The 11540-nt window shown below is 33.5% G+C and overlaps 2 protein-coding genes across 2 annotated transcripts in view; both read left to right on the top strand.

Moving 5' to 3' along the window:
* Positions 1–2706, top strand: part of LOC128245453 (uncharacterized) — a 4172-nt gene extending 1466 nt beyond the window's left edge. Inside the window, exons 4-9 of the mRNA XM_052963617.1 lie at positions 220–501; positions 611–718; positions 984–1035; positions 1257–1273; positions 1909–2006; positions 2342–2706. Of these exons, the coding sequence (XP_052819577.1) occupies positions 220–501; positions 611–718; positions 984–1035; positions 1257–1273; positions 1909–2006; positions 2342–2521 (737 nt within the window). The 3' untranslated portion in view covers positions 2522–2706. The remainder of the gene's footprint in view (positions 1–219; positions 502–610; positions 719–983; positions 1036–1256; positions 1274–1908; positions 2007–2341) is intronic.
* A 3533-nt stretch (positions 2707–6239) lies between these two features.
* Positions 6240–11076, top strand: LOC128246353 (uncharacterized). Its single transcript, XM_052964542.1, has 8 exons — positions 6240–6374; positions 7224–7529; positions 7651–7953; positions 8194–8511; positions 8767–9048; positions 9156–9275; positions 10554–10651; positions 10882–11076. The coding sequence occupies exons 1-8, from the start codon at positions 6353–6355 to the stop codon at positions 11074–11076; spliced, it is 1644 nt and encodes a 547-aa protein (XP_052820502.1). The 5' UTR covers positions 6240–6352.
* Positions 11077–11540: the final 464 nt, after the last annotated feature.

Consider the following 11540-nt stretch of genomic DNA (forward strand, 5'->3'; position numbering starts at 1 on the left):
TTAATCAAACAAGACTGCTATTTTGTATGTCCTTTCTTCTTTCGAAGGGATCCGTATTCCGAATGTACTCATATGTTATAATGTCTTTCATTCAATGTAGTTTTTCCACAGAAATACGATAAAAGCAATCTGAAAATGTATAATAAGTGATATTTTCTTTTTCTCTCTGTATTCGTTTTACTCAGTAACTCTCTCAACAATTTCTATTCTACATTTCAGGTGACCCGACTATGAATTTAAACAGGACATCACCTGTTAATTTATATCCGGCTGTTACAGTGACAGTCAAATGCCATGTTGATGACTACGATGACAAAGGACAATGGACGCTTTGGTGGAAAGATGAAAATAGCACTGTGATGAAGACTTGTAACAAAACAGATGAATGCCTGTTAACACTTAATTATGCGAGAGATGGCGAACATATATACACTTGCAACGCTTGGAAAACAAACGAGCTTTTGAGAAATACCTTGACCGTTATAAGCACAACGACAGATGGTTCGTAATTAACAGCTGAAATATTGGTAATATTTTAGTAGATGAAATGCTTTTGGTGTTTATTTTTTAAGATATTACGATTTTATTAAAACAAATCATGATATTGCAGGTAGTCAATCCCACGAAACTGACATTCATACATTCCGATTTCCTGTCAACAACATACTTATCGGAGCAGGTGTTATAGGTGGACTCTGCATCCTGTTTGTTATTGGAAGTAAGGATTTTATTTCCTAAATACTCCCATCTTCTACAATACTGCATGCAATTCAATTTTCTGCAGGAGAGTCGGAGTGTGCAGTTTTGAAAGCATCCATGAATATTTTGTACGAAAGTTATTCAGAATGAGCATACATATTTAAAATACTTTCAAAGTATACAACTTTCACAAAATATTTCTTTTATCTACAAAGTTACTTATAACAAAACTATTTAGAACTAATGTTGGTTATATGTCTCATATGAGCTTATATCTTTTTTAGGATGTCTGTATCTTAAACGGCGAAAGGTCATCGCAATTAACACAGTAGAAAGGCATGTAGCAATTTTGATTATGTGACATAGTGTTTGAGAATCTCAGATATCTGCTGAATGTTACCAAGTTGGATGTATTTAAATCGTTGATATATAATGAGATTTATCCAGTTAAGTCTTTGCGATAAAACATAGCTTCGTTTGAGGTTAATTAAACTGATCAAAGTCATATCATTATATTAACTATAAAAAATAAATATAATTGTTGCGTTTTTTTTCAGTGTTGAAAATCACAGCGGTAAGTTTTTATCTATACGTTTGCTTATACGTTCATGTGTAAGTCCTTTACACGTAAAATTTCTTCATTTACCCAGATGAATATATATAATGTTTTCCTTTGATTTACTTAATTTTTTAGTTAAGCAAGTGCAATTTACATTTTTGATTTATCCTGTTACTAAGATACTTTACCAGCCCTTTTTGGACAAACATACAGCATCAAAACATCAAAATAATGATTTTTTCAAAATAATTATATATAAAAATATATAAAAATAAAAATCCATGAATATTCTTCAATTATACCTTCAAATGGTATTTCATTTGATATAATCATCAAAATTTTGTTTTTGTGACCAAAATAAATTAGATAAAGAAAGTGAAAACACTTAAACAATATAACGCTTTCGATATTATTTGTTTCCTGGTAAGCTAAGAATGTTTGGATCAAGTTAGCAAATTTATATAGAATAGTAAGCCATTTACAATTGCAAAGACAGCCATTGGGAAGCATATCCAGCTTTATTCTCTTTGTTCTGGTTCTCTAGACAATTAAAGTATATACTATTTCCCTCCAAATCATCCTCGGCATCCCAGCATATCATCAAATGAGCTTTTATAAATAATAGCCATTAATGATTACCTAAAAAACAGACACCTCGTCGGACAATGGAGTGCTACATATAGCAACGGAAGGAGTCCAGTACGCAGTCGTGCAGAGGCAGGCGACCGCACAGAGGATTGAAGCGCAGGTAACTCACTTCACCTTGCGAGATAATTAATGCAAATGACAAAACATTAGTACAAAGTAGCTTGACCAGAAAAGTAAGGCCTGCTGGGTAGCCAACTACAGTAAGTTTTACTCTTATGGAGAACATCCTAATTGAACACAGTAAGGCAGGTATGCAATTTTCCGTAAGGTATCGAACATTCATGTCTTCAAAATTAAAGATTTAAATTAGACTACAAAAGATGATGCCATGCGAGTTTAATACAAAGATGCTTTCCTTATGTAAATCGTAATCGGTAATAATAATGCTCACTGATTGTGTCCTTTGAAACCGTAGTGCAATGCCCTAATTTCCAGAACCCACAGGATGACGAATGCCTCACATACGCTGAATTGGACGTTAAGTTCCTACAGGCAGCCAACGCCAGAGTTCCATCAAGGAAAAAGAATACGCCGACGGAGTATGCTGACATTGAGTTCTTTTCGACACAGGGAGCTGCTGTCGAACATCCTGGGTACCATTATGCATCAGTGTAGATGTAGATCAAAGACTTAAACATTCTGCCTTATTGTATTTTTTTGGTTATTGTATTTCATATGTATCATCTTTTACAAAATGAATTGTACCAATATTTTAAAGTCTTGTTAAATTGTTAAAATCATAATTTAATGTTTTTGTAATTATACATATAGTCTTCTTATAAAAATGTTTTGCTATATGGTAGTTTTTTATAAATATATGGTGCCTAGACTGTAAAACTATTTTCAATAGATTCTCAATAGCTTTAGCAACATGTTGTATTATTTCCATTTGCATATTTGGGCTGAAATACATTAATCCTAAGTGGTTTCTTTTACGTGTAATTTTCTTTTGTTTTATAAATCAGGTTTAATTCTGAACAATGAGAACATTTTTGTTACGATGTGTGTAAATTTGTACGTGTACATCTACGCGTATCCACATACGCGTGTAATACTTGCAGTACAACACGTACGCGTATTTTCAATTTATGACTCACTGATATTGATAACACTTGCTTCCTCTTGTTATCTTACATGTCGTTACAAACTTCAACAATGTACATACAACAGGATGAAGTAGTGCACAAAGAGTAGCCGACACGGTCATGTACATCTTCATTTAGTGCTTCGCAACCTTTGTAAAAATTTATAATGCGGTGACTTTAAGGGCCGGATGGTATTGTCAATTGTTCGAGTCATCGCTATGACATGTAACATAATACATGCTTAATGCACATAATACGTCAATATGCAATAATATCGAATTTATTTGTAAAATGATGTATGCTTCTCCAGTAGGTTGTACTATTTGTAACGGACTACGCAGTATGACCTTCGATATATCATACTTTTATTTTGCAAGGTTTGAACAAGTTTGATGTTGAGACCTCGTTATTTGGAATACCCCCATTCCTAAGTTCACATTTTCGCTGTATGTTTCGATGATGAAACTAAAACATTTACTTATTAACGTGGTTTTGATATTTATATGGCAATGGCAACCATTTTGTATGTGTGTATGTTGTCTGTTTTCATGAAGTTGATTGTTTCAGTAGGTTTTGAAACTTGTACCTTTGAACCAGATAATATTACATTATGTTTGGCCTTTCTGCTTGTCATTGTAGTTTCCATTGTATTGTTAAAAGTGTAAATAGCCGGATAACCAGATCCGGAATCTCAAATACCAATGTATAGTCCATGGCAGTTTCCTTTACAATCATAGACTCCGGATTAATACTATTTGGTATATCAAAATGACCACTATTATTAAAAAATCTAATGAATGCAATAACAAACATGATATGAGTGTTTGTTCCTTTGTTGTTTATATAATAAAAATATAATGTAATAACAATCGACCGTAATATAAAATGTTAATGTTTTATTGTTTAAGAATGTTTTATGTAACTTTGACACCTAAAATATACAACAATGGGTTTAAATGATTTTCTGTCAAACTGGTAATTATAGGGTGTATCAAAATGACCGCTCTTATTAAAATAACAAATGAATGCAATAACAAACATGACATGAGTGTATGTGTCTTTGTTGGTTATATAATAACAAATGAACGTAGTAGCAAACAAATGTATGAAATAAAAGAATGAAATTAAAAACAATACAGTGTTTCATTCTTTGTTGTATAAGGATGATATATGTAACTTTGACACGGAAATGATACAACAATGGTAACACTTGATTTTGATTTATTAGACATTTGAGGGTATTTGTGTCAGCAATGAAATATACAAAACCGTTTGTACTACGTCGTTGGTTATGTAGGGGTATAGTTGCCATTGTGAGATGAAGGAAACGCGATGTGAAAAATGCCTAGTCTGCAGCAGTGTGAAATCAGAAGTGTGATATGAGCTCAACTATTTTCGTCATCAAAAGCATTAATTAATATACAATAGTAAACATTAAAATACAGGAATTCCTTGAGATTTTTTCGCAAATTTTACATTGTATTACCAAAACGACGTTAAACCAAGTTAAAAAAAGTTTTTGTATAAATTACTACTTTTCCATTTCCTTAAAATACAGGAGAGGTCGACAGCAAATTGATTCTTCCTCGATAATTCATCAGCAACAACACAGCAGCAGCAACAACAACAATAACAACAACACCAAATGAAATCTTTATTACATTGTAAATTGTAAATCGCAACAGGAAATATTACCTAAGCAAAAAATATGTTTTCGATGAGTGAGCGTGGGATATAACGTTACACTTATCATTGTTGTTATTTTCAAAAATAGATATATTTGAACATTTTATATAATCAACTGTTAGCACTTATCGACTATTAATAGGTTAACACAGATCTGGTGAAGATTTAAAAAATAATGAAGTATACTATAAAAAAACTTTTAAAAACAATTATTGCGGAGGGATATATTTGATGATAGCAAACGCGAGGTGTTGTATGCATATTCTTAGTAAATGTTAGTAAATATACAACCGTGTTGCTGTGCTAAAAGCCTAAATAAGGCCACCGACGGTTTATATTGTATACATGTTAAATGCAGACTCCTTATATCAAATGGCGTTAGGATGGACCTAAGGACGAAATAGATACAACGCTGAGGCTTAAAAGAAGACAAACTGACTGTGGGTCTTTACTGTTCAAATTTGTTTAAATCAACTATCAAGTTCATTAAAGACCAGCGTTTATAAAAAAAATGTGCTTTCTTTTTTCGAAGCTAGGCCTCCAAGGAGTCGATGGTAATCCCCTACATGTACTAGGGTCTGCCTATTACAACCGGAAGTGGCAACTGACTAGACACAACGAACGGACTTGGAGTCATAATGTGGTATGCTTCAGTCTAAGCGGGCAGATAATTGTATTCGATTGTGAGGTTGCATGTGTTATTGTTAATTATCTTGAAAGAATGGCAGCTTTTGGACTATTATTGTTTACTGAAAGCGCGAATTTCCGTTTTATAGACCTAGCAAGTGACACATGTCTAACAACCGCTACAAAGTAATGCATTTTGTACATTGTGCTTCAAGGGTGTTATGGATAGGCGCTGCCAGTATACTTTGATACTTTATCTAGGTAGGCGTTTCCGTTTTAATAGCGTAGTGTAAATATTGTTATTTTGTACCTGACATGTACAAAAATGTCCATCTGTTTACAACTATGAGTTAAAGCATACTATTAGTAGTTGTAATAGGTAGTATAAGTTAAAAAATAGTTGTTCTCTATAGTAATTTTGAAATCGTGTTTTTTTTTACAAAAGTAAAACATATTTAGATAGACATACATGTAAAAGAAATTTCATTGATATAAGTTATTTAAATTGCGTCCATATGTTAAGTTTTGTTCTTACTATTTCCCTATGTTTCGTTATTATCACACTGTTCATTGCTATAACTTGTGTGACATTCTCATTCGTAAAACATCGCATTGAAACAACTCTTTAAACCTGAAAACTGTGAATGTCCATAAATACTATTATATTCCTAAATAATCTTTCGATAGCCTGTTAAATATCGTTATTGAGGGTGAAAAGTGTATTTGTAATTGGTTTACAAGCTCTATTTCAGCTGTGTTTGGGTGCATCTGTGCAGCCGGGTACCATTATGGAAAGATATCAGTGGTAGGACCAGCTTTTGAGAACAGGGAGGTAACACTTAAAGCGACACCATTCTATCCTTGGGCATGTGACGTAGAATGGAAGTACACAACGGAAGGTGGAACAACATTCCAAACAATGAACGGACCAGATATTAACAGATATTTCGAAGACGGGTCGTTCTTTTTAAAATGGACGGCTTCGATTGAATACAACAGATCTGCATTCTACGCCGAATGTTCAACAAACACAACAATTAGAACACACATGGCTTCTTTAAATATGACAGGTAAATATCATTGACCGTTTCTATGCGGAAACGCGCTTTTTTGATAGTGTGTGCTGTCTTGAATTTCCGGTTTGTGATCATTTTGGGGTTTATTAATTAAAGTGTCCTAACATTATGTTGGTATGGTGTTTTTGCCACTGGTATTGTCCATATAATTGCTATTGTACTCTAATTTGTTTTGGCTAGTATTTCATGAAACACCTTAGAATATATATTTTTTCTTTCTTTTTGGACGTTGACTGAAACTAAATTGTTAATGGTAAAAAACTAAATATGCGAATAATACGTGTGATCAGTTCATACCAACCAACATGTTTAAAACAGTTTAATTAAAATTTTGTAAATTTTAATGTTTTGAAAATTGAAGCCAGCACTCACGTCCTAATCAAACGTCACCGCACAGGGCTGGGACACTATTATATACAGCGCAAAATATACAATAAACGAACATGGAAGAAAAACTATCACAAGATACAGCTACGAAAACGTTCTTACGTAGAGGGAAAAGATTCTGGTATTGTGTACAAATTAACTTTATGAAAATTCAAAGAAAAGTATGTAGGAAGTAATATTTGAGTTGCAATCTTAGGTTGCAACACGGATTCTGTGCACCTTCATATTTCAGGTACCATGCTTTTATATCACCGAGTACTGGTATATATTTGTAATTCTTTGGTGGGTCAGCTTAGAATAAATGGAGTCATACAAGTACAAGGGGACAATTAACATGTCCAGATTATAAAAAAAAATGCATTAGCAGCAATTTTACTAAACCTTTTGTTTTTCTTGGCATTTTTTAAAAGTTACAAGATAACCCATGTGATTTAAATTATTCATGTTGTTTTGCAGTCCTACCGAGCTATCCAGTCCTCGGTCAAACGTATCCTGACTTCAACACAACGAAATGCATTTATGTTTATGAAGGCTCCGACTTTTATTGCAAAACCGAAAACGGAACTGAACCTGTTAAAGTGCTAGTTTTACTTGGAGAGGATTCATTTGTTCTTGCTGAAAGCAAATGGAAGAAAGGGTTATACCGATTCCGTAACGTCCATCAAGAAATGGCTGGACTGTCAAGACAAAATGTGACATGTCAGGTTTCTAATGCAGCGCTTGAAACACCATATGAAGTGCACGGCATTTTATGTAACGTGGGTAAGCAAATTGGAGACACATAATGGCAAGCTATGATTGTTTTGTTTTTTGTAGAGGTTATTATATTTATTGGATCAAGTATAATATTGAATGCTGTTAAATCATTGTGTGTCAATTTTAGAGAAAGGTAGCCCGCCTTTGCTTACAGTTCCTGAACTCCTTGATGGAGAAAGCTCGAAAGCAATCTGTGAAGTACGCAATGCTATCCCAGCTCCTTTAATACAAATACGCGTGGACAAAGTCTGGCTAGCTGATGTTCAACGAACCGATTCATTTAATGTATCTTTCCATACGTTTACTAGCAAAGCAACGGTGTCAAAGACTAATAAGGATTGGAATGGAAAAGAAATGTGCTGCGTTAGAAAAAGCAAAGATGATTTTGGTCTAAATAATGTTTCATTATGCAAAAGCATCAGTATCAGATGTAAGTTGAACTCGAAGCGTATCGATTATATAGACACGTGTAACGGAATAAGTAAAAAAAACAAAAAAGAAGGCATAACAATTGTATATTTTCGGTGGTAGACAATTCAGTTATTTGAAGATATTGATTTTGTTTTTTTAACTAATATCTGAGTAAGTATCATTGAAAAATATTCGTTATTTTTTTGTTTTTCTGAATTTAAAATGGTATGTTTAAGAGTATGTCCTATTCTGTTTTCAGATCCACCGTCGCAGCTTTCGATGTTCGTAAACAAAATACATGAATATAGCAACAATGTTTCTGTCTGTTTCTTAAATATATCTTGTGAAACTGATGAATCCAATCCGCCTTGCATAATCGAATGTTCAAGTGGAACCGATAGCTTGCGAAACGTTTATAGAAACGATTTGGCTGATGGTGAAAATTGGAGGAACCGTTCTTTTTCCAACGTGCTTTACAATGTAACAAAATACATGGCTGGGGCTACTATTACTTGTTCAACAAGATGCGATCACTTCCAATCTCGTTTAAATAAAACCTATAACGTATCGATTTCTGGTACGTACTCGGCCATTCTCATTTTCTTGACTTTCGTTTACACTCTCAATTAAACAGCGAATGCTATTTTTATGTATTTTCTATTCTCAAAGCTGTCCGACTTTCGGAATGTCCTGATGATATGACCATATCCTTCATTCATATGTTTAGCAACAATAAGATAAAATATATGTATTAAAACATATAACAACTGTTGTTGTTTTTAACTGTGTTATCGTTTGATACTTTCTCAACAAATTGTACACTGCATTTCAGATATTCCGACTCTGTATTTGAACATGACATCGCCTGTTGTTTTACATCCAAATTTTAAAGTGACCGTCAAATGTTTCGTTGATGACCTGAATAATTCAGGGCAATGGGATCTTTGGTGGGAAGATGAAAATAGCACTGAAATAAAGGCTTGTATCAAAGCAGAGGAATGCCTGTTAACATTGAGTTATACAGTAGATGGTGATAAGAGGTACATTTGCAACACTCGGAAACCAAGGGAGCTTCTGAGAAATTCCTTGACAGTTTCAAGCTCAAGGACAGATGGTTTGCTATTAACAATTTAGATATAGAATAGGTTTATAATAGATGAACTGTCTGTGATAAATTTCTTTATAAGATTTTATAATGTTACTGGAATCGATGTATTGCAGGCAGTGAATCCGATGTAAATGACAATCAGACATTCCCTTCAACATTCCGATTTCCCGCCAACGATGTGCTTATTGGAGGAGGCGTTTTCTGTGGGATCTGCATTATGTCTGTAATCGGAAGTAAGGATTCTGTTTCTAGAATACTCAATACACATCAACTTAAATACTGAATCTAGTAAAATTCATTTTTCTACAAAAAATAGTAAGTGCAGTTTTAAATGGATCCACTAGCCTAAACATACTCTTTATTTTACTGCATTTACTAATAGTGTCTTTAGGGTTTGAAGAAGTAGAAACACTCTGTATGACTTTTGCGCGGAAGGTTTACCGACTTAATGATAAAAATGTATGAGCATAACATTTTACGTATCTTTTCAAATGTTTACATCTTTATTTGTTGTTCAAGTTTATTTATATAATTAAGATTATATAACAACCTATACAACTGCAAAACGAAAATGAGATTTCTGTATCAATCATCACTAACTAAAAGTTTATCTCCATATGCACATACGTTTCATATGAACACATATCTTTTTAGGATGTGTTTTTCTTAAACGACGAAAGGTCAACGAAATCAACACAATAGAAATGTATGTATCTAATGTAAAATAGAGTTAATGATTGAGAATCTCGAGTATTTTTTTAATGTTAAAAAGATGGATATTTTTAACTCGTTGATGAATTACGGGATTTATTAAGGACATTTTTTCGATAAAACAGAACTTGATCTTATGATAGAAGAGCTTATACAGGTCATACTACTCGTTTAAGTACTAATAACGAAATAATAAAAATACGTTCTTTTTCAGTGTTGAAAACCACAGCGGTAAGTTTTTTTTATAATTGAGATTACCAATCGCACATGCGTAAGTCCTTTTCATGCCCTTTTAATATTCCATCGTGTACCCAGGTGAAAATATAAGCTTTTTTTCATGGATTTATTTTCGTTAAACAAGTGTTATTTATCTAACTATCCGGTAAGCCACTTTACTAGCCCTTTCGGGAAGAAAATAAACATTATTATCATGACATTTCCAAATAAAAAATATCATTACAATGCAATGAACATTATTTAAACATGCAACAGCCAATGGTGTTTTATTTGATACAATATTTTAGTCAAAATTTGTTTTTGTAACCGAAAAAGAATGGAATAACGAAAGTGAATATATCTATTAAATTGTCGATATAATTTGTATCCTGGCGAATTAGGATCATATTAGTCCATTTTATGATTATCCATTATTTATAAGATAGTATCAAAGGCCACGTCCAAAATCCGTCATTTAAAATCATATCAAGTTCTAGATCTTTATCTATATACTAGTATAATAGAGCATTTCCCTCCAAATGAATCTATATAAATAATAGCCATAATTGATAATTAAAAATCAGACACCACGTCGGACAATGGAGTGCTACACATAGCAACGGAAGGAGTCCAGTACGCAGTCGTGCAGAGGCAGGCGTCCACACAGAGAATTGAAACGCAGGTAACTCACTTCACCTTGCGGAAGATATTCTTAGAGATAATTAATGTAATGCAAATGCCATACAAAATGTGCAAAGTAGCTTCACCAGAATAGGTAAAACGTGCAGGATAGCCAACTTCTTTCTGATTGACTTGTGATTTGGAACACCCTAATTACAAACATTTAGACAGAAGTGTTATATTTTATAAGGAATAAAACATGATAATGACTAAACAAGTGATCGATTCCAGCAATCACATGATGTCGACAGCCTAACGTATGCCGAGTTGGACATCAAGTTCCTACAGGAAGCTAACGCCAGAGTTCCGCCAAGGAGAAAGATTACGCCGACGGAATATGCTGACATTGAATTCTTCTTAACACAGGAATCTGCTGTAGACGATCCTGTGTACCACAATGCATCAGCGTCAGACCAAGACATCTAACCCGAAATACTGCCTTTAACATACAGTTTAACCCCGTTGGCTCGAACTCGCTTGGCTTGAATTCCTCCATGGCTGAAACTGAATGTTAAGGACCTATTTTTTAATATTGAAGATAAACATCCCCGCTTGGCTCGATTTTCCGAGGCACGAGGTATTTTCGCCGGTCCCTGTGAGTTCGAGCTAACGAGGTTCGACTGTTGTAGTGTTTACAGTTTGTACGTCTTCTTTTATTCTGTATATATTGTATATTGAAAATTATTGATCCCAGATTGAATTGATTATTTTTGAAACAAAGACCTTATAGTCAAAAAAAGATTAGAATATTTAAATTTATAATATACCCATCATAAATCCAAACGCAATACATATCACAAAATAGGATAGTCCGTAGTCTACTCCAGGGCAAAACGGTTGTATTCCATCTTCTGACGTCACAACTACCAATTACCAACTACCACCCGAAT

Source organism: Mya arenaria, chromosome 9 (genome assembly GCF_026914265.1).
Source record: "Mya arenaria isolate MELC-2E11 chromosome 9, ASM2691426v1".
Lineage (NCBI taxonomy): Eukaryota > Metazoa > Mollusca > Bivalvia > Myida > Myidae > Mya > Mya arenaria.

What these genes read in the sequence shown, in the direction of transcription:
- LOC128246353 (XM_052964542.1), top strand. Translation starts at nt 6,353, where the DNA reads ATGGCTTCTTTAAATATGACAG. An exon ending in GGCTTCTTTAAATATGACAG is followed by an intron (nt 6,375 to 7,223) that starts GTAAATATCATT and finishes GTTGTTTTGCAG; the next exon opens with TCCTACCGAGCTATCCAGTC. An exon ending in CACAGAGAATTGAAACGCAG is followed by an intron (nt 10,652 to 10,881) that starts GTAACTCACTTC and finishes GATCGATTCCAG; the next exon opens with CAATCACATGATGTCGACAG.